Below are 23,486 nucleotides of genomic sequence, written 5' to 3'. Positions count from 1 at the left end.
CCATGAAAGCGCTGGGAGAAGCACACTGGGCTCTGGCTGAGGTGCACTGCTATTATTGGCTAAACTGATCATTGCAGTAATTTTAACAAACATGTAAAAATGATGTCTCCAGTTTACAGCCCAAACCTCACCTCAAAATAAACCTGAAGGTCAAATTTAAAGGTAAACACAGGACTTTTCTGGTGGTCCGGTGACTAAGAACTCTGGAAGTCTTAGTTTGATCCTTGCAGGAAGGATGCAGAAACCCAGGTTCGATCCTTGGCCAAGGAACTTGATCCTACAGGGCGCAATTAAAGATCCTGCATGCCACAATGAAAATCGAAGATCCTGTATGCTGCAACCAAGACTCGGCACAAAAACATAAATAAACAAACATATATAAAAAAAGCAGACTCTACAAAGCAAAGCCTCCTCTCTCCCTAGAAGTGAAGCATACTCTTCCCTTTAGCACATCTATCTCTAATTCTCACTGGAGATTACAGTAGGACACATGTTACCTTCCCCTTATCAATTTGTATTTCAGGGACCAAAGACACAAAAAAGAGATAATATTTTAAAAAGAACTCTAATCATCCTAAGTAACCTCCATCAAAGTGAATAAGATTAACATATAAGATTCCTTTTTCCAGCCCCCATTACCCCTCAAGCCCAGTTATCCAGAGCATTCAAGACTCTACTTCCATAATAACTGTGATTTCATGTGACAGATACATTATATTTCATTCAGCAGGATCTTCTGATTCTGACAAACATCCACTTTGCTGAGGACTGCTGGAGAGGCACTAATGGATTGAAACGTGAAAACTCTGCAGCAAAGAATAGTGAACGCCACTTTGTCTCCAAGGGGTAATTTAGTAGGTAGATTAGGCAACACTTGATTAAGGGTAAACCTCTCTTTTCCATAGAAATATACTGTTTGTACAGAGGGGCTATATGAAGTGGAGGATTAGGCCACAAATCCTCAGAAAAAAGCTGGAGACATTTCTCAGAAGAAATATGCAAGTTACTGCACATTTGGAAAAACAAGTAATACTTTATTGGGAGGAAAGAAGAAAAACTCCACATACAACAGTTTTATTTACATGATTTCACTTGGCTTCTTGGAACAGTGTAACAAACGGTGAGCTCCCCAATACATTGCACAGGATGCCTTGTCACCCCTGACAGTCTATGAGTTACTACAAAGAGGAACAACTTCAAGTCAAGGCTACTAGAAAGTGATTGTCAAATAAGATTTTCTGAGAATGCCTGCAGGGACCTGCTACAACAAAAGTCATTTTTTGGCTCGTGGGGGATTATAGTGTGAAAGAAAAACAAATGTCAAAATAAATCCCCAAGAAAAGAAAGCACTTCTGTACTAACCCTGAGTCCCCTGGCCAATGTTCTGTGTCCTCCACAGACTTGCAAATACTTGCGTATTTTTCATCGTCTGAAACCCTGAACAGAGTCTGGAAATGTTGGATGAAGCTCAGTCCACATTTCAACGATGCGATGGAATTCATCCACAACTTAATGGAACTTCCCCATCTCTACCCATCAAGGTAGAAAATTATAAGACAAAAGAAATAAAGCAACTCATAGTATTCAAAAAATCATATTAAGTTCTAATGAAAATTTGAACAAATGTGGGTTTTCCTTTTAAACCTATCTTAGGATGACTTTTTTCATCTTTCCATATGTTGAACAAGACGGCCGAAATGGAGCTTTCCTAAATCACTCTACACCATGCCTATGGAACAGCCATGAAAAACTAGGAACTAAATAATCGTATTTTGACAATGATGAATCTCTTAACTCTGCTGGTCAGGTTTCTTCTAATGGCAGTACTTAGAAGTGTACATAATACATGAATATAGATCACAGTCAGAGTAACAATTTTAAGCTTAGGGAATTGAACTTAACTCAGTGACTTAGAGAGATGAACATATAGATATGAGGCTTAAAAATTGCTACTTACAACACACATGTCCCTCTGCATGGGGAGGGGGTGGGTGGGAAACTTAGCGAAGCTTGGGAACTTCATAATGAACTATATGTTTTGCTAAAAGTTACACATTTTTGAGGTTTATGTTGTTTGCTACACTTCCTCTGTGAGCTGATTCCAGTTCTAATTGGAGGAGCAAAGTAAAGGAAGTCTCATTGGAAAAAAGATATTGCTGCACAGAATTGCACAGACAGAAAAATAAAATTGTCTTTCTAGGTTTTTTTATTTATTTTTTAGAATTTTACTAAAAGGACAAGAATAAATGGGAACATTCACTTGCTTTTTAAACTGATCACACTTGGGTTTAACCACTGGCAGAGAAGAAACTTTACAGTTCCCTGGGAACCTATAATTTGGAAACGGAAGCATATAAGAACAGACTTTAGTTTTCAGGCAATAAATTGAAGAGAATTCTGCAGACATACAACAGAAAAGGAACATAAAATATTGGCGTGTGTATTTCTTAGAATGTTACTTCATTAACTCAATAAGCTGCATAGCGGAAAATGAAGCCAAAATCTACAAAGATGTCCACTGGGATTTCAAATTGGCATATTTACTCAGCAAGAAATAGCCAGAAGTTGTGGGCGGAGGAGTGGGTGGGAAATGCATCCCATTCTGGTAATGACGATTTAGTGGGAATCTCCAGGCAAAACACCTTGTTGAAAAACATCCATGTGGGCTCTAGTGGGACACACAGAAGCCCAAAGCCCCAAGGCCAGACATAAATATTATGCTCCATAATCTGTGTCCTGGGGAACAGTTCTAGAGAATTATACAAGAAAATCACGATCTTTCACATCTTACTTTCACAGACAATTCAACATAAACTTGAAAAATGTTTTAATTTTTCCTCCTTATTGCCCAAAATGTTTTTTTAATGCTTTATTGGAAACTTTCATTTACTGATGTGTTCTCTATATCTGTATTACTCATCAGCATAAAATAGTTGCAAAGGATTCGTTGCGTGATACTCCCATTGGTCACTGTCTTCTATATTTAAAAGCTCATTATCAGTCTCTCTGGGAGAAAGCTCTAATAACTGAACCTCACATAGACCAGGTACTCTGCTAGGCTGTTTCATAAACCTCATCTTACTTAACCCACCCATGGAGCCACAGAGTGTAATCCCCATTTACAGGTGAAAAAAGTGAGAGAGAAATTCTGCCTTACTCAAGGTCCTGCACTAAAAACAGGGTCACTATTTTAACACTGGAGAGTTCAACTCCATGGCTCTTTACCTCTCCCTTCCTGCCCTCTTTGCCAATTAGAACTTAAATTAAGAACACTCTCTATTCCTCTTTATTGTGGGTATCTCCTCTGAGGAACAATAATTCAAGCCACTCAAGGTATTTTCCAATAACAACAACAAGGAAAAAAAAAAACATAAATACACTAAACTGCCATCTCTCTTCAATTGGTCAGGCTAAGCTAGTTAAGTGTACATTCTTAATCTCTACTTATACCACATGAAACCAGTGGGATCAGAGCATGAGGCTGTGCAATAGAGGCTGAAAACCAACACTCAATTGACCAGCCATGTGCTTCACTGGACCCACAGAATGCTTTAAAAAATTGAACCAATTTTCTAAAATCCATGGATTTCACATAAGATTTTATATTTTTATGGCAATCAGAAGGGCCCTCAACCCTAACCCACCCTAGATATTTGGCAATATCTATTTAGCCAAAGTTTCGTGGTCCCAACTGCTTTCAATGAGGCATGAGTTCTGGAGTTCCCTACAGTCCCCGCCACTCTCAATTACATCCATAGACTAAAGCTACTGCAGCTGCAATTTTTCATTATATTTATGTTATTGTATTTCTTATAATAGAGAAATATTTTTCCAAACATTATCTCTTTGTAACAGATTGAATGACTGATCTCAATTCTTCACCCTTCCTTATATCAATTTCTTTACAATGTTCTCTTCTTGAATAGAGGGTATTTCACCAAACCTTGACTATTAGCTTACCCATGTGCCTTGAAGTGGGGTGAAAAATCACTGTTAGTTTAAGACTAGGCCTTATGAGACATAGCACCTTTTGGCTTTCTGTCCTGCGTCTCTGCTACTGTCATAGATAGCTTTCCTTGGGTTACTGATGTCCCTTCAGCCTGAGCATCAGAACAAACGCATGTGGAACAGAGCTGTCCAGCCACCCACAGACCTGAGTGAGCAACAGATGTACCCACCCTAGCTCACTCTAGAGGAGCTGACCTACTTTGTCTACCTAAAAATCTGTGAGAATAACTATTGATGCTTTAAAGTCACTGAGTTTGGGAGTGATTTGCTACACAGCATTATTATGGCACTTGCTAACTGATACATCTCTACCAAAAACTAAAAAAAAGCTGAAAGAACCAGACATCATAAATTTTCTTACATGCAAACCTGTTTCTTATTTACATTAATAGTCTAGACCCTGAAGGCACTTGAGCCTGCAATTCCTGCCATAAAACGATAAACTTAGGAACTAAAGAAGGGTGAGTTTGTAAAATCTTTCTTAATGACTGCATTTCTAGGTTTGACTGAAATGGTCCAGTTTTTGCTTCTCTCCTAGTGTGGATAATAAAAAACATGGTCACTTTATCTACATTCAAATTTGTCTCTGATTCTCATATGAATTGGATGAATCTCTTCAATCTCTTTTTGGAGTCTGATCCAACAGCTGTTACTGTTGCAGGCAGTATTTTTCCTAAGATTTTTTCTGGATATAATACCTATTTGGTTCAACAAAATCATGAAGTCAGGGTGTTGAAACATGACAAAATGCTGGTGTAGAATAAGTCAAGTTTCAGTTCATTTCAGTTCAGTCGCTTAGTTGTGTCCGACTCTTTGCAACCCCCTGAATCGCAGCACGCCGGGCTTCCCTGTCCATCGTCAACTCCCGGAGTTCACTCAGACTCATGTCCATCGAGTCAGTGATGCTATCCAGCCATCTTATCCTCTATCGTCCCCTTCTCCTCCTGCCCCCAATCCCTCCCAGCATCAGAGTCTTTTCCAATGAGTCAACTCTTTGCATGAGGTGGCCAAAGTATTGGAGTTTCAGCTTTAGCATCAGTCCTTCTAAAGAACACCCAGGACTGATCTTTAGAATGGACTGGTCAGATCTCCTTGCAGTTCCAACGGGCTCTCACGAGTCTTCCCCAATACCACAGTTCAAAAGCATCAATTCTTCGGTGCTCAGCTTTCTTCACAGTACAGCTCTCAAATCCATACATGACCACTGGAAAGACCATAGCCTTGACTAGATGGACCGTTGTTGGCAAAATAATGCTTTTGAATATGTTGAATATGCTTGATAGCTAAATATGCTGTCTAGGTTAGTCATAACTTTCCTTCCAAGGAGTAAGCGTCTTTTAATTTCTTGGCTGCAATCACCATCTGCAGTGATTTTGGAGCCCCCAAAAATAAAGTCTGACACTCTTTCCACTGTTTCCCTGTCTATTTGCCATGGAGTGATGGGACTGGATGTCATGATCTTAGTTTTCTGAATGTTGAGCTTTAAGCCAACTTTTTCACTCTCCTCTTTCACTTTCATCAAGAGGCTTTTGAGTTCCTCTTCACTTTCTGCCATAAGGGTGGTGTCATCTGCATATCTAAGGTTATTGATATTTCTCCCAGCAATCTTGATTCCAGCTTGCGCTTCTTCCAGTCCAGTGTTTCTCATGATGTACTCTGCATAGAAGTTAAATAAGCAGGGTGACAATATACAGCCTTGACGTACTCCTTTCCCCATCTGGAACCAGTCTGTTGTTCCATGTCCAGTTCTAACTGTTGCTTCCTGACCTACCTATATGCAGGTTTCTCAAGAGGCAGGTCAGGTGCTCTGGTATTCCCATCTCTCTCAGAATTTTCCACAGTTTATTGTGATCCACACAGTCAAAGACTTTGGCATGGTCAATAAAGCAGAAATAGATGTTTTTCTGGAACTCTCTTCATTTTTCGATGATCCAGCAAATGTTGGCAATTTGATCTCTGGTTCCTCTGCCTTTTCTAAAACCACCTTGAATATCTGGAAGTTCATGGTTCACGTACTGCTGAAGCCTGGCTTGGAGAAGTTTGAGCATGACTTTACTAGCATGTGAGATGAGTGCAATTGTGTGGTACTTTGAGCATTCTTTGGCATTGCCTTTCTTTGGGACTGGAATGAAAACTGACCTTTTCCAGTCCTGTGGCCACTGCTGAGTTTTCCAAATTTGCTGGCATATTGAGTGCAGCACTTTCACAGCATCATCTTCCAGGATTTGAAATAGGTCAACTGGAATTCCATCACCTCCAGTAGCTTTGTTCGTAGTGATGCTTTTTAAGGCCCACTTGACTTCACATTCCAGGATGACTGGTGTGAGTGATCACACCATCGTGATTATCTGGGTCGTGAAGATCTTTTTTGTACAGTTCGTCTGTGTATTCTTGCCACCTCTTAATATCTTCTGCTTCTGTTAGGGCCATACCATTTCTGTCCTTTATCGAGCCCATCTTTGCATGAAATGTTCCCTTGTTATCTCTAATTTTCTTGAAGAAATCTCTAGTCTTTCCCATTCTGTTCTTTTCCTCTATTTCTTTGCATTGATCACTGAGGAAGGCTTTCTTATCTCTCCTTGCTGTTCTCTGGAACTCTGCATTCAGATGTTTATATCTTTCCTTTTCTCCTTTGCTTTTTGCTTCTCTTCTGTTCACAGCTCTTTGTAAGATCTCCCCCGACAGCCATTTTGCTTTTTTGCATTTCTTTTCCATGAGGATGGTCTTGATCCCTGTCTCCTATACAATGTCGCGAACCTCCCTCCATAGTTCATCAGGCACTCTGTCTATCAGATCTAGTCCCTTAAATCTATTTCTCACTTCCACTGTATAGTCAGAAGGAATTTGATTTAGGTCATACCTGAATGGTCTAGTGGTTTTCCCTACTTTCTTCGATTTAAGTTTGAATTTGGCAATAAGGTGTTCATGATCTGAGCCACAGTCAAGTTTAGTAGGTGCCAAACTTAGATCTACCAACCAGTCAACCAACCAGCCATCGAAACCAGATCCCAATTGATTGAAACTTAAAGGGATTAGCAGGCTAACTTATAAACAGGAAGTACCTAAAACAACAGTAAAACTGAAAAATCAAGTGCCCTCAGAAAGAAAAGTTCTGTCTACAGAAGGCAGTAATTACTGCATCTCAGTACATCTGCTTCACAATCCAGGAAAGTGGGAGTTTCACTCTATATTAACCTTAACCAGAGACATTTTCATCAAAATTAATCGTGATTACTTTTTATTGCATTTCATATGCTCTCCTTTATTTGGGGTGGTCAGGAATGCAACTAAGCAATTCCAGACCATGCTATCTTTTATGAATATGCCTATGAGGTAGTTATCAAGGCCCCTTATGAAAATATTGCTATACAAAAGTTCATGGGCCAAAACAAGACATTAATTTCCATAACTAGGCATGTCCTTAGAAAAGAAAAAAATTACTATATATAGAAAAAACAGAAACTTTGATGCTCAACACATATCATAGCAGAACTGCACAAATAACCACACATATAATACATATTCTAAAAAATGCTTCTTTTATCTTTTCCTATTTCATAACCTCTTATGGAAAAACTTGAATGAACTTTCTGACCAACCCAATATACAAACAGTCAATCACTAACACTTATTTTGAGCACAGTTTGTGCTAAGCACAGTTCTAAATTCTTTACATGCACTGACCCTTTAGTCCTCACAGTAACTCTGGAGTAGGTGCAATGATCATACCCATTTTACAGATGAAAAAACTGAGGCTTAGGGAAATAACCTGCTAAGAACATTCAGCTGGTGAATTCGGAAGCTTGAAACTTAGGCATTCTAGCTCCAGAGTCAGCTAAGGAAGATAATAGCAACACTTAATCTCTGTGTCACCATGACCAACTGGTTTGTCATGTTTTGTGCTGTGCAGCCTCTGCACATTCTCTGATAGCTCTCCTGCTTGGTGAGCCTGCCCTACTGCTCCATCCCTTCCATGTGAAACTTAGCTCCAATCCCACCTGTTCCATGAAGTCTCTCTGCCACTCCAGGTTTTTTTTTTTTTTTTTTTTTTTTGCCTTCCTCTCTTAATTAGAACTCTCACTACTTGAAGACAGTCAGATCTGGATTTGTGTCCCAACTCTGCCACTTACTAGCTGAATAATTTGGGGCCTCCTCCTCCTTCTCATATATCAAATGGGATAACAGTTAATCTACCCTATACTACGGTTATAATGGATCTCTGTGATTTTATCTGCCCAGCATCCCTTCTGAGCAGAACCCTCTTTTGTGTGAGGGATTACCTGTCCTCAGTCTCAGACCATGTGACTTGGGTGAGGTTAACCCTTTTTCTCTAGACTCCAGGTAACCATATAACTTGATCATGGCCTGGCCAGTTTATTCATTCTATCTGCCTTCGGATTTCTGCTAGAACTACTCAGAAAGAACCTTTCTCCTCCCCCTGGGGTGACTGCACTCGTAGAATGTAGGCTGAATGCTGGTAGCCATAGTTGGCATCACTGTGGAACAGCCTTCCTGAGAATCAAGGCAACCAAGAGCAGAGCACGCCTGTGAGTAGAATGAAGACAGATTCCTGATGCTATTGTTTCAATACCTTCATGTTATAAGATCTGGGGTCTATTTCTGGAATTTTCAGTTTACTGAGCCAACAGAGTCCCTTTTTTCTTCTTAGTTCAACTTGTTGTGTTCCTATGACTTGGAAATAAGAGTCCCAACAAACCCAGCGGACAGAACCAAAGACAGCACAATACACAGCATACTGAACAGTTAATAAATGGGATCCACCACTGCTGCTGTTCCTCTCCATTTGTTTCTTCAAGGCAGGAAGACTTGAAGTCTCCATGTCTGCCACTTACTAGGATGCTACTTCATACCTTTTCCGAGACTCTACTATTACCATATATAAAATCACCAACATTACTCTAAGGCATGAATAAGAGCACACATCTGACAAGGCAATACAGTTCTGCAAATTTTAGTTATTATCTCAATTTGTAGGTTCTAATATAACATCTCATATGATTCATAGGAGAACTAACACCCAAAACCCCGAGACTGATTTCTCAAAAACATTGAGGAAGCCATGGATTGAAATAAACTACTAGTCCATCCAAAGATGATCCCATGAGGGAACAAAGGACTTGATGCTACTATCATGATACCCAAATCAGGCATCAATGTAAAGGGGTTTGATTGACATCATCAGGGCACCTCCAGAATACACAGAAAAAAGAAACTAATATTGACTATGTAACCACCTTGTGACATGTTCTATGCAAGACATTTCCTTGTATTTCCTACTCTGGAATAATTACTTATTTCTCTTTCGGTCAATTAAAAAAGAGAATTATGAGTACATACTGAAATTATCTAACTTCTTCTATCTCCAAGGAGGAAACCTAATATATAACTAGAGAAAGACACTAATTAATAAGCAGAATTTAACATGAACTCCAGCCAACTCGAACTTGAACTGCTCTGTTTAAAGGCACACTGGAATAAATAAAGGAACTTCAAAGCAAATGCCCTGTTTTAGCTTGAATGTTTTATTGAGCACATGGGAAGAGCTCTTTCGCCAAAAACAGGGATGGCTAATGAGGAAAAATTGGTGTTTTCAGTCGGCCAGTTGGTTTCTGAGATAGGGCCATCCATTCAGAGATAACTATATTCCACAGAAAAGACAGAATAATGATCAGAGCCTTGGAGTTTTGAACCAAAACAAAACCAGTTCTGTAAAATGTCTGAAATCAGTTTGATGCATCCTCTTCCAAATACCTTCTGTGATAACACCCATACATTTCACTCCTGACACCAAAACAAGTTCAATACAATTCTAAAAGGAAGACATTTCTGTTTCAAGCTTCTTGCCAGCTCTATAACTGCAGCCCTTACCTTTTAAGGTGAGGCACAGGAACCAAGAGACTGTGTGCAGATTGAGAAAGTTCCACCATAACCTGCCTTTCTTGGGCACTATTTTGAAAATTATGCTCCGTACTCAGAAAGACCTACTGGGTTCCCTGGGAGTACACGGTTAGTACAGGACTTAGAGCAAAGGTACCTCCACCATTTCCATGTCTGCTTTCCCACAGCAAAGAGTATATTTTGGAGGGAGTTGATCTCCAATTATTCAAGGGTTAAGAGGAGAAGGCTGGACTCACCTGCAAATGCTGAGAGTTGTCAGCCATGCTATCCTCTCGCCTGCGGACTTCTTCCAGTAACTGGGCGTTCTTCTTTTTTTCCAACTGTTGATTGTGCTTCAGGTTAGCCACCTTCTTGTTCTGATCCTTCATATGCCTGAGAAAAGTCAGCACAGCTTGGTTAAATTCAGCCATTGGAAGATAACGTGTTATCGTAATAGAAGTACCCAGTATAGAATATTTTGATATGTGTTCAGGAAAATTTAGGACTTCAAAACATTCCATTCATTCAACCACAAATATGTCTGAAGCACCCACTTAACACCAGGTGCCAGAATGGCAGTGAGGCTGCTGGGGTGAATGGGACAGGTATAGTCTTCACCCTCCTCATGGAGTAGAAGTCCAGTGGGGAGAGACAGACAAGTACCAAGAACACACAACTTGAGTTTCCATATGTTGAAGGAAATAAATAGCATGCTGTAAGAGATGATGATGTGATTATATGTGGACAAGCGGTACGGTGGGGGAAGGACTGCAGTCACTGTGGTCAGGGAAACCTCCTAAGGAAACAAGACAATGGGTGAGACTCAAAGGATCCAACCCAGGAGACACTAGTGGAGGAGCCCCTTAGGTAGAGAGAACAGCAGGTGTTATTCCCAAGGCAGGAAAGAACCCAGTTACTTCTATCAACTGGAAGGCTATAGTGAAGCTAGTCCAGGCAAGACGGAGGGACAGGGAGTAGGAAGGTCCAGGGTTGGGGAAGAAGTAAGATAGGAAATGGAGCTGCAAAGGTAGGCGGGACTCAGGCCACACAGAGGGCCCTGTGGTCTGTGATGAGGGCATTTACCTTCTTCTAAGTGGTTGCTGTTCTAATTACTATTATTCTTTTGGATCATGTTCCTATTTTGAAATCATAATCTATTACTTTGATTTTAAAATAATAATTACAAGGCTCCAATCAAATACACTGTCATCACTTAGCTCAAGCAGAGTAACACTTTGGCTAATCACCGTGTTAAATAAAGCCTGAGTGGTTGGAATAAAGGTTCTTAATGAATCTGTAGGATTTCAAAGTGAAAATCATAAAGCGATCAAGTGAATAAAAGACTAAGGATAGAAGACAGTTTTCTTAAAAAAGAAAAAGGTGTGTATGTTGGAGGGAGTTACAGACTTCATGTGGACTATTTCACCAGCAGCATTTAGCAAAACATTCCACAGATTAAGGCAACCATGTCGACAGCAGCTCCCATAAATCTAATCCAAAGCGTGAGGAGACAGGAGGGCAGTACAGAGCGCTCAGGAGCAGTGATTCCAAAAGAGGAGAGCCCTGGAGCAGAGTCACTTGGGGGTCCCCGGTAATCCTTCTGTGACCTCTCCCCAGCACTGCTAGGTCAGCCACTGTTACTGAGCCCTGACTTCCAACAGAAGGGTATTGAGAACCACTGCTCTTGCAAACTTATGGATGAGATGAGAATTAGATGATAAACAGCAAACATGTCCAGATGAAACAATAACCAGGTGGTAGCCCCGCTCAACAAAAACCCCTTATTTCTAGTCCTTATGAAATTATATACTCCCCTACACCCTCCAATGCCAAGAAAATGAAGTTCAAGAGAATTGTTTATTAAGCAGAGAAATCTATTAGAAATCTTGCTAATAAAAATATTCTGAACACTTTGGCTCTTTACAAATATTTACAGAACCAACTGAAGCAGTGATTTAAATACTCCTGGTGGCACATATTAAGGGGATAAAAGGTGAGGTGGAATAATCATCCTCTTACTCATTATTTGGACTGGATAACCACTGTCTGATATTTCTCATTTTTAGTGAATATAGTATTACATACCTATGAAGCTATGAACTAAGTGTCCACACTAATCTACTTTTAGAAAACTGTCTTTTGGTTACTATGTAGGTGTTAAGAACGACCTCTTGCTTCCTAATTGAACAAGAATATAGAGGTTTCAAAGTTCACACTAAGCCAGAGGAAGCACATTTTTCTGTTGCATAGGAAGTAAGATCAGTAACAGAATGCGATGGAGAGGTCCATAACACTAGTGAGACTGTTCAATTAGAGAACATCTTTATAGCCAAATACTTTTTTATTACTTTAAAATCCACACTTATATAGAATTAATTGCTAAATATTTCCCCTGCAAGTACCATGGTTAAATACAATAGATTGTTATTACAAACATCATTTGCACTGTTAAAAAACTCCCACATAGTTCTTGAAGCAGTTTGAACATATTAGACCTTATCTCCTGGGATGCTGCAGTGGTTTTTTTAATCCAAAAAGAAAAAAAGCATTCAAAACCCACACATCTCTGAAAGCTTTCCTAAATTAAGAATGAGTAGCTAGGAAAAAAGAGAAACTAAAGTTTGGACTCTGTGATGGAGGCCGATCATCAAATTCTCCAACCATTCTTTCAAAGACTGACTTACTTAGGACTCCAGTGATTAGTAACGTTGGGTTTTGAATGGCACTGCTTAGAATTTGGGCCTAATAGATCAGTGCAGAGTAAGGTGATAAAAATGACCATTCTGTCTCTGTACACATGAACATCAAGAGATACATATACAGTATGCAAACTCCTTGACAGGATTGCTATGGTTTTCAAATGTATTTCTATGGGTAGAAGTCTTTCATAGACTGAAATTTTCCTTGAAAGTTAAAAGTGGAAGGAAAAATTGCTTTCCCAGAAGTAGGATTGAGATAAGGAGTGGAGTGGGGTAGGAACAGGTGATCAGTACCTCATCTACTAGACACTCTCTTTTTCAGGTGCCCCTCAGGGACGCCATAAGTTTGTGAAGCACAGGTCAGAAACAGCAATTTACAGGGTAAGAGGAGAGAGAGGGAGGCAGGTAGGTAAGTCATGAAATTAAAAAATCTGAGATCCCTTGAAGAAGAGTAAATGTACCCACAGAAGCTCACTGGACTTAATTATCATAGTGATTCTTACTACCAATAAATTTGACATTTCTAAGGATATAGATTTGTAAGAGACTTATCAGTCCTTTTACCACCTGCAAGAGTAAATTCACACTGCATAAGTCAGGTTAAACTCAGTACAGATCTCAATTGTCTCTAAATTTAAGAAGGTAGAGTCCCTGGGGGTGCAGATGACAAAGCCCTCGGGCAATACTGCCTCAGAGGACAGTGTCAATGACACCCACTTTTCAAACTCCCACCCACTAGGCACCCTGGCATGCCAAGGCCCTGCCAGAAACTGACCTGCTCTATGTTCTAGAAAAATACGTGGTTATTTTGGAGTGAAATTTTTCTGCAAAGAAACATCATTAAAATATATTCAAGACACAATGTTTCTTCAAAAAAGCAGTTATTGGATCCAGTGGTGAATAGAGGTTAGTGGGAGAGTACAGTGACAGGAGCACCGAAGCATTGATGCTTCTGAACCGTGGTGTTGGGGAAGACTCCTGAGAGTCCCCTGCACTGCAAGGAGATCCAACCCGTCCATTCTGAAGGAGATCAGCCCTGGGTGTTCTTTGGAAGGACTGATGCTAAAGCTGAAACTCCAGTACTTTGGCCACCTCATGCGAAGAGTTGATCCATTGGAAAAGACTCTGATGCTGGGAGGGATTGGGGGCAGGAGGAGAAGGGGACGACAGAGGATGAGATGGCTGGATGGCATCACGGACTCGATGGACGTGAGTCTGAGTGAACTCCGGGAGTTGGTGATGGACAGGGAGGCCTGGGAGGGCCCCCCAATTCATGGAGTCGCAAAGAGTTGGTCATGACTGAACTGAACCGAACAGTGATAGGGTCAGTTTTCCGTGTTCACCTTAAATTGACCAGTTTCATAAAGCAAGTCACATCAATTTTCAAAATTTAAAAGTCAGCACTTTTAAAATTCCAACAGGTATCAAGATCAACAATGGCTACCATATTAAGAATGAATGTCTGACATTTCTCCAAAGATAGCATATAGATGGCCAACAGGCAGAAGAGAAGATGTTAAAAATGCAAATGGTCATCATTAAAATGTCTACAAATAACAAAGGCTGCAGAGTGTGTGGTGAAAAGGGAATCCTCTTACTCTGATAGCTGGAATGGAAATTGGTACAGTCACTATGGAAAACATTATGAAGGTTCCTCGGAAAGCTAAAATCAGAGTTGCCATATGATCCTCCAATCTCACTCCTGGGCATATATCCAGAGAAAACTATAATTTGAAAAGACACATGCACCCTAAAGTTCACTGCCCATTTATAATAGCCAAGACCTGGAAGCAACCTAAAAATCTAAAATTCTATACATACACACACACACCACACACATGTACACAAATACATACACAACAGAATACTGCTGCTGCTGCTGCTAAGTCGCTTCAGCCATGCCCGACTCTGTGCGACCCCATAGATGGCAGCCCACCAGGCTCCCCCATCCTTGGGATTCTCCAGGCAAGAACACTGGAGTGGGTTGCCATTTCCTTCTCCAGTGCATGAAAGTGAAAAGTGAAAGTGAAGTCACTCAGTCCTCAGCGACCCCATGGACTGTAGCCTACCAGGCTCCTCCGTCCATGGGATTTACCAGGCAAGAGTACTGGAGCGGGTTGCCATTGCCTTCTCTGTTATACCCTATAATATCACTTAAATGTGGACTCTAAAATATGACACAAATGAACTTATCTATCAAACAAAAACAGACTCACAGACATAAAGAACAGACTTATGGTTGCCACAAGGAAGGTGGGGAGGGGTAGACTGGGAGTTTGGGATTAGCAGATGCTAACTATTATATAGAGAATTGATAAACAACAAGGTCCTTTTACATAGCACAGGGAAATATATTCAATAGCCCATGATAAACCATAATGGAAAAGAAAACATAAAAGGAATATATATATATATGTGTGTGTCTGTGTGTGTAACTGAATAACCTTGCTATACAGCAGAAATTAATATAACATTGTAAACTAACTCTATCTCAAATAAAATACATTTTTTAAAAAGGAATGAAAGTCAGAGAGGACAGAATCCTGCTATTCTCACTAAAATAGTCCATCCAATCAAAATAAAAGTATTCTCTAACTTGCTGTTGAGAGAGCATCATACTTTCAAAAATACTCATTTGACTGAATGAATGCCTGCATTGATATCATTGTCACTTCTCTATGTTAATATATATTTAATTGATACAGTAATAATGTTTGAATTTAGAAACCATGTGAAATACTTTCAAAAACCTTACACCTTCTCGGACACTCAAAGTAAATACTACTTTCACCAGGTGTGAGATCTCTTTCATTTATTTAAACTTTTAGGATTTTAAGTTCTCCTCCCCTTAATACCATATTTTTCCCACTTATCAGACTGTCAGGGCTTAGCATCTCTCTTCTTTTTCATTCTTCCCAAAGGAAAGGAAACTGTTCTCTATTATGACATAGCCCAGAATATAGGGCAGGAGATGCATATGTTTCTCTAAGAGTATGTGTATTTTTGCATATAAACTAAAAGAAAGCTTCCTTCTTTTAAAATCTCCACAGAAACAATGTCTGTCATTTTTTAATCCACTTGCTCTCAAAATCTTTAAATTGATAACATTCATTGTTGGAGAGGATTCAGGAATCCAGCTCTGTCATATGTCACAAATTCAATTAAAAAGCATTTTTAAAAACCAGTTTGTAAGTATCCACTGAAGTGTACATACCTTTTGCCCCAGCAAACCCATTTCTAGGCAAGTGGCCTTCAAAAATGCTTGCATGTGTGCACAGATATATGGGTACAACAATATTCATAGTTTTGTAAACATGAAAATTTGATAAATGCCTAACTGTCCATCAGCTGCTTTTGAACTATGTGGTGATGGAGAAGACTCTTGAGAGTCCCTTGCACTGCAAGGAGATCCAACCAGTCAATCAGAGAGGAAATCAATCCTGAACATTCACTGGAAGGACTGATGCTGAAGCTGAAACTCCAATACTTTGGCCACCTATGTGAAGAACTGATTCATTGGAAAAGACCCTGATGCTGGGAAAGATTGAAGGCATGAGGAGAAGGGGACGACAGAGTATGAGATGGCTGGATGGTATCATCGACTCAAGGGACATGAGTTTGGGTGAACTCCAGGAGCTGGTGATGGACAGGGAGGCCTGGCGTGCTGCAGTCCATGGGGTTGCAAAGAATCGGACACAACTGAGTGACTGAACTGAACTGTCCATCAGAAGGAAACTAGCTGAAGAAATCAAGTACATCCTTGTTACAGAATCCCAAGCTAGCTAAAGACATTCAGGCAAAACTGAAGTATGGATGTGGAAAAAATTTTCAAGACATATTGTTAACCAAAAACAGAAAGCAGTTTGCAGAATAATACATATAGTCTGATCCTACTTATGTTAAAATATAAAAGCCTATTGGGATGTATACAGGCACTCATATGGAAATGGCCTGTATATATACTCCTGGAAACTCCACCCCAGTCTGTAAACAACAGTTATCACTGAAGAAGGTACTGAGATTGAAGAAGCGGGAGCTCTCACATCCTACTGTATTTGTGTGTATGTGTTTAAGTGAGGTATAAATATAGACAAGGACAGGTACAGATACTAAGTGCACAAGTCAATGATTTTTGACCAGAACCTTGCCATCCCCTAGCCTCATGTTCCTTCCTTCCCTCTGTGACAAAGTAATCTCTACTCTGACTTCTATCTACATGTATTTGTTTTGTCTATTGTTGAACTTCAAAGAATCATATGGTATATGCTCTTTTGTGTCTGACTTCTCTGACTCAGTGTAGGATTTTTGATATCACTCAAAATGTTGTATGTAAGTTCCATTTTATTGCTGAATACTATTCCATTACTATGAATATACCACAGTTTATTTAGCTATTCCCTTGTTAAGTGGGCATTTGGGTTGTTTCTGATTTTTTTTAAAGAATAAGATTGCAATGAACATTACTATACAAGTTTCCCACCACCCCACCCACCCACCGTGGGCATATATTTTCCTTTCTCTTGGATAAGTAACTAGACGCAGGTTTAACTTAAAGTGTAAAATGGTACAACCACAATGGAAGATACTTTCTGAGTTAAATGAATGAGGAGCAGCTGCAGTGCAAGGACTAGTACTATAAACTCTGGAGCCAGACTGCCTGGGTTTCCATTGGAAGTCTAGTAGTTTATAGCTGTGTGGCCATAGGCAAATTTCTTAACCTCTCTGTACTTCACACATGAAATGGGAATAATTGTGTGTAACTGAGAGTTGTTGTGAAGAGTTGAGAATTTGCATAGGCAAAATGCTTATACAGACTACAGGATGTTCCCTCTCTCTCACACTTAGTTTACAATATGAATGTAATGATGTCCTGTGCAATATTGTGAACACATATTTAGTGTCTTGCTCCCCTCACCAGAATAGCAGGGATTCCAAATACTTCAGACAATGGACTTTGGAATGCATTATTACACCCCTTTTGTCATACATTTAGCATCTACTTGTGATTTCCTTAATAATAAGATAAGTTACATTCCTGAAACCTTACCCTAAAAGAAGTGTCGCAGGAAGGTCACGACAAGCCTGGGTAAGTGAGCTGGGGTCCTGAAGTGACTGCACAAGTAGATGGGCCACACACACACACAATGGAAGCTGACGATGAGTACTGCATGCTGAATTTCCCATAATAAAAGTTTTTACTTTTAACCACTGAGATGATCTCATTTTTTAAAAAAGCTTGTAAATACCATTCAGTACTTCAGCATAGTTATAAATTTTAGAAAGCTGTCGGAAATATTCTAAAGATATTTTTAGAGCATGCACAAATGTGCTGAATATCATGAGCATGATATTCCTTCCTTAAAAAAAAAAGTATCTGGCCAGCTCTGGCTACTTGAATCTTACTCTCCTCCCAACAGAAGGCAACAAGTAGGATCAAGGTTTTAGGACTTAGTTCCAGAATGAGCCAGATGTCTAGAACTTTGCATTCTGCAACCTCTACTCAAGAGCAGCCTACCAGTTGGGCCAGGAGCATCAATGACTGCCTAGGTCCTTACCAAAATCCTCCAGCAGGATGCCCACTATCTTCTCATGCTCCCTCCTTGGCTTCCCTCCTCAATAGACTCCCCCTCCCCTCCTTACCTGCAGTCCTTTCTCCCTTCATTCCCTGGCGGTGAATACCCTCCCATCTCGCTCTTCTCTGTTCCCGCCTCTCCTGTGGTATCTGGGGTTGCATGAGGACCCAGAGATAAGGCCACCTCAGTTAAAGCACATGATGCCAACATAACTTAGACTGACATAATTTATCATGTACTAGGACAGTCAGGTATACCATGAACCTGATAATATTGCTAAAGAAAGAAGGGTTCAAGGCAAGGGGGTGTTCAGATTTGAAAACTTGAGGAGTGGAGCTTCCCAGAGACAATGAGAGTCCTAACTTTTCACCTTAGAGTATCAGACTCCACCAGCAAAATTCTCCTTGGAGGAGAAGATTCTGTATGTCTATTCCTCATTCAGTCTGAAGAAATGAGTGAATCATTTGAGACAAAGCAGGTCAAGAAACAAGAGAGTAAGATGCCCAAGACCAGTGACTTAGCTGCCAGACTGGTTGTATTCTCATCACAGAGGCGACACTTTCAAAGTGTGTGACTCTGGGCAGATTATCTCATGGGGGGTGAGAGGCGTTCAATGATTTCATAAGCCTAGTGTTCCTACAACAGTCCCTTGAACATAGTGGATAATTTATAAATGCTAGCCTGAACCCTCTGACCCAAATAACACTCTTCTAAAGTGTGTATCTATTTCCCTCACCTCATTTGCCAACAAGAGCCAAGAAAACCTAGAGAAGAGGTTACAGAGCAGAAAATGGTCACAATTAGCAAGAGAAGGGTTTGCTTTTCTATAGATATTTCATGTAGGAGAAGTTTCAAAGGGATGGCCTCTTTCAACTGTTCTCGTTTATTCTAGCCCTGCAGAATCTCCTCACCCCAAGTATCAAAGGAGCACTGCCTTAAGTATGAATGGAGCCCAGTGACTGACAGCCTAAGCTCAAGACAAGAGATGATGGGGGCCTGTTAGAGAAGACCCCGGGGGTAGAGAGCAGAGAGAGGCAACCCTCTCTGATACCTCCTCACCCTCCTCTAGATGTACTCAGTAGGACTGCCATCAGAGGAAACTCAAACAGAAAAGGCAAGGCCTTTTTTTCACCTGCTTCAGAAGTCAATGTTCAATCCATGGGCATCTATTAATAAGGCACTCTTCCATCAAGCATACTATACAATACCATTCTAAGAGTCATATGATTACCTAAGAAGCTTGGCTCTTTCTATTCGCTCTTACTACTAAATAAATTTCTTATCACTTGGTCTCCCAGGTAGGTATGGTGACCCAGAGGGCATGGGCTGGTTGTGCAGGTCTGAGAATAAGAATTCTTCTACAAAGAAGAATTCAGTCTCATATGATGAATATCAGTTTATTGTCAATGAAATGAAACTCAGATAAAGTAAAAAGAAATAAAATAAAGCTGGACCAATTAATGTAACAGGGCTGGTAAAAACACAGTAACAACCTAGAGTTCTCATACCTATAGTCGTTCTTGAAATTAAACTGAAAGTCTAAAAGCTTGAGTCCAAAAGAAATAAGCCTTGTTTCTCTTTCTTAATTTATATTCAATAGATACTTTAAAAAAATCTACACAGTTCACAGCAGGCTGATGGCTTGTTCTCATTTATGCTGCTTAGAAAAGCTTTCTAAAGACTAAAAATAGGGATCAGCAAACTTTTTTTCCATAAAAGGCTATATATAGTCAATAACTTATGCTTTTGGAGCTATGCAACCTTTGTAAACAGTATTCAACTGTGTCTCAATTTTGTCATTGTAGCATGAAATCAGTCACAGATAACATGTACCCAAATGGGTGTGACTGTACATGAATAAAACTTTATTTATAAGAACAGGTGGCAGGGCTGAATTTGGCCCATGAGCCACAAGTTGCTGAAGCCAGGTAATGACAATCACAGCAGCAAATGCTCACATCCCATGATGTGCTCTAGGCACTTTACATACACTAGCTCACTTAATCCTCACAACCCTATTAATCAAAAGTCTTTTGATTATTCTTACAGCTGAAAGTTACAGAATAATTGAGCAGCAGAGGCAGAATTCTGAATCATTCTGGCCCAGAGGCTACCCCCAGCCCCTTAATATCTGTGCTGTGCCAACCAACTGTGGAGAATGTCGCAGAACTCCTTCATACCACTGTCTCACTTTCTCTTCTCTCAAGCAGCCCCAGAAAGCTCTAGGGAGGAGAAACAGACATGCTCAGGATATATTCTCTGTTCCATAGTTCAGCTACTTTACGGCACACCACTCCAAACTTCACAGGATGCTGAGAAGCAACTTGGTTGACTGTTAGAGAACTAGATACGTATGAGGTAATTACCCAAGAATATTAGCTTTCAGCCAGGGGAGCTCTGGAATGGAAGGTGGGAGCTTAACAGCTTTAGACTTCATGCGGGCAGTGATAGTTACTGAAATAAAGACCCAGCTAGGAAGCTGAACACAAAACCAACAAGGACACCATGCAATTTCCCGTTAATTTCCGGTCTCTGGACCCGTTAACCTCAATGTGACCATTTTTGAACAAATGATTAGCTTTTATGCATGAGTCTACCTCCACAAGTAGAAATATTTAGTGTATTTCATATTCTGGGACTTCACTGCCTCATAATGAGCTTGGCCCTTCCTCCCATACAAACAGACTTAAATCGAGATTAAGAGTTGGGAGATGATAAAATAAGCGACGATGAAAGTAGAAGCTCAACAAAAATGGAAAGTAAGAGAAACACAAAGGACCAAGGACAACTGCAGATAACAGGTAACAGACCACAGGACAGAACTTCTGGGACCACGGGTGCAAAACCAAGAAAAGACCCAGACCTAAGATTAAAACTCCTGCCTTGTTCCCTCCAATTTTCTCCTTGCACATCATTTAGTTCTTTCCAAATTAAAAAAAAAAAAAGGAATCTGAACACTTTAAAAACAAAACATCTGTATAATTGCCACAATTCCACAGAGCATTGTTTTTTATAAAAGCCTCCAACTCCACCATTAGACATAGGAACATTAGGGCCAATTTGGTAGGGTGTCAGTTGTATTTACAGTTTGGGGTAATATAAAAACATATGGAAACTGTGAAAATTGACCCCCAGGGGGCTAATGTCTGAGGAAACCAACATTCCACAGTCTGGCCAGAGGTTGGGGGCGATTTGCCCAGACAATATACAGCCAAAGCAACCTATGAGCACAGGGGCACTTCATGTATGCAAGACCTATTTTTATTGCATTCAACCTGGAATTGGCCTATAGAAGCCCAGACATAAAATAGAGTGAAGGCATAAGAAGATAAAAATCTTTTATGCTGATTTTCCAAACTAGACTACAGGAATAATGTGTTAGAGTTTATATTACTTCCTATCAGAAATCAATGTTAAAATATCGCTAAATAATAAAACTGCCCTCTGTTTCCAGATGTCATAGTATGTGCCAGGTACTGTGCACTATAAAAATATAATTTCAGTTAAAACAACATCCTTTTACAGATAAAGAAAAGGAGGCTTAGAGAGGTTAAGTACTGACCCAATATAATATAGTTAATAAGCAGAGGATCCATAATCCGAGCCATCATTTCTATGATGCCTAAGCTCATGGTCTCATCTAGTATGCTATATTATTATACATTATTATGAGAGCTTTGCCACAAAAGTAAATGGGTCATTCTGGCTAGATCTAAGTATATCTGTATCTATATATATAGATATACATATATCTATTTTGAGAGATACAATCCTTTCTTTTCTTTTCCCTAACAGGGAGGCAAAGCACCAGACTCAATAAGTAACTTATACTCTCTTTAAGATCTGGACCATCTGAGGCATGGCTTATCAGAACTTCCCAAAGATAGTTTAGACTAACACCAAATCAGTTTTCCCCTGCTGCCTAACAAATTACCACAAATTTAGCAGCCTAAAACAAACACTTATTTATTATCTCACAGCTTCTGTGAGTCAGAAGTCCAGGCACAGCTTGACTGGTCCCTGTGCTCCTGGTTTTACCAGGCTGAAATCAAGATGTTAGCCAGACTGCATTTCTCATTTGTAGGCTTAAACGGAGAAGACCGTACTTCCAGGCTCATTCAGGTTATTGGAAAAATTCCTTCCTTTGCAGCTGTAGGAATGGGGTTCCCAGCTCTCCACTGGCTGCGGGCTGGAGCTGGAGGCTGTCCACTGTCCGCATGGCTGTTATGGTCCCTTGCCATGTGGCACTCTGCACAGGCACGTCACATGGCTGTGTGGTTCTCTGAGGCCAGCAGGAGAATCTCTCTCTCCAATCTGCTAAGGAAGAGTCTTACAACAGGAGTGATATCCCATCATCTCTGCCGTATAACATACCTATTCAAAGACGTGGCATCCGTTACTTTTGCCACATTCTATTTAGCTACATATAGGTCACAGGCCTTACCCACACTCAAGTGAAGGGGGTTATTCAAGAGTGTGAAAATCAGGGGACAGAGATCATGGGGGCCATATCAGAATTCTCTCTACCTCATGTGCTACCCAGCAGAATTTCTTCCAGTTATGGAACTATTCCGTTCCGTCCAATACAGTAGCCACTTGTCATATGCGGCTGCTGAGTAGCTAAAGTGCAGCTACTAAAACTATAAAATTAACTTTTTAAGATTATTTAATCTTAGTTAATTTAAATGTAAATAGTTACAGGTGGCTAGTAACTAACATATTGGACAGCAGATATTTGGACATTAACCAACGTTCAAATTGCATGCTAATTTTATTAACTTTTTAAACCTTTATTTTGTTTGTGCTAATCTTTTGAGTGGTTTCCCAATCTTTTTATTGCCAATTTCAGATATTTCTTGGGGACTACTTACTTCAGTATCTACCCAACAGACTTATTTTTTCCATTTCCCAAGCTTCTTCCAAAACATTATTACCAATGTAACCTAAGGCATTTGGAAGGCCTAACTTATGGCCAATAACGGGTTATGGAAATTTACGCATCCTTATACTTTCCCAAGCATTTATCTCCATGACAACCCCCTGAAAAATAAATGCATGTTCTTTCCACTCTTCTCATAACTCAAACCTCTTGTAACTCTTAGTCTAATGTCAATGAGCAAAACAGAATCAGTAGTGAGTAGTGGACAAAGTGAAAATCAATGAAGGATATCCAAATGGCAGAATTATCATCAAAGACAGTGCAAGCCACTTCCCTCCAACTGTATGAGAAGACAGAACAAATCACTTCCCACACAACTGCCTCAACACAACCAACCACTTCCAAAATGCATCATTGTAATGCCATCTA

The 23,486-nt window shown here is 40.0% G+C and overlaps 1 protein-coding gene across 7 annotated transcripts in view; it reads right to left on the bottom strand.

Annotated features, from left to right (window-relative positions):
• The window catches only part of ERC2 (ELKS/RAB6-interacting/CAST family member 2), a 996,291-nt gene that overhangs the window by 442,701 nt on the left and 530,104 nt on the right, over positions 1-23,486 (bottom strand). For all 7 annotated transcript variants that reach the window (XM_018038455.1, XM_018038458.1, XM_018038452.1 and 4 more), the window contains one exon: positions 10,164-10,299. In XM_018038455.1, coding sequence (XP_017893944.1) covers positions 10,164-10,299 — 136 coding nt within the window. The remainder of the gene's footprint in view (positions 1-10,163; positions 10,300-23,486) is intronic.

This window comes from Capra hircus, chromosome 22 (genome assembly GCF_001704415.2).
Source record: "Capra hircus breed San Clemente chromosome 22, ASM170441v1, whole genome shotgun sequence".
Taxonomy (NCBI): Eukaryota; Metazoa; Chordata; class Mammalia; order Artiodactyla; family Bovidae; genus Capra; species Capra hircus.
The sequence above is the reverse complement of the archived record's forward strand: the minus strand, read 5'-3'. Positions and strand labels throughout refer to the sequence as shown.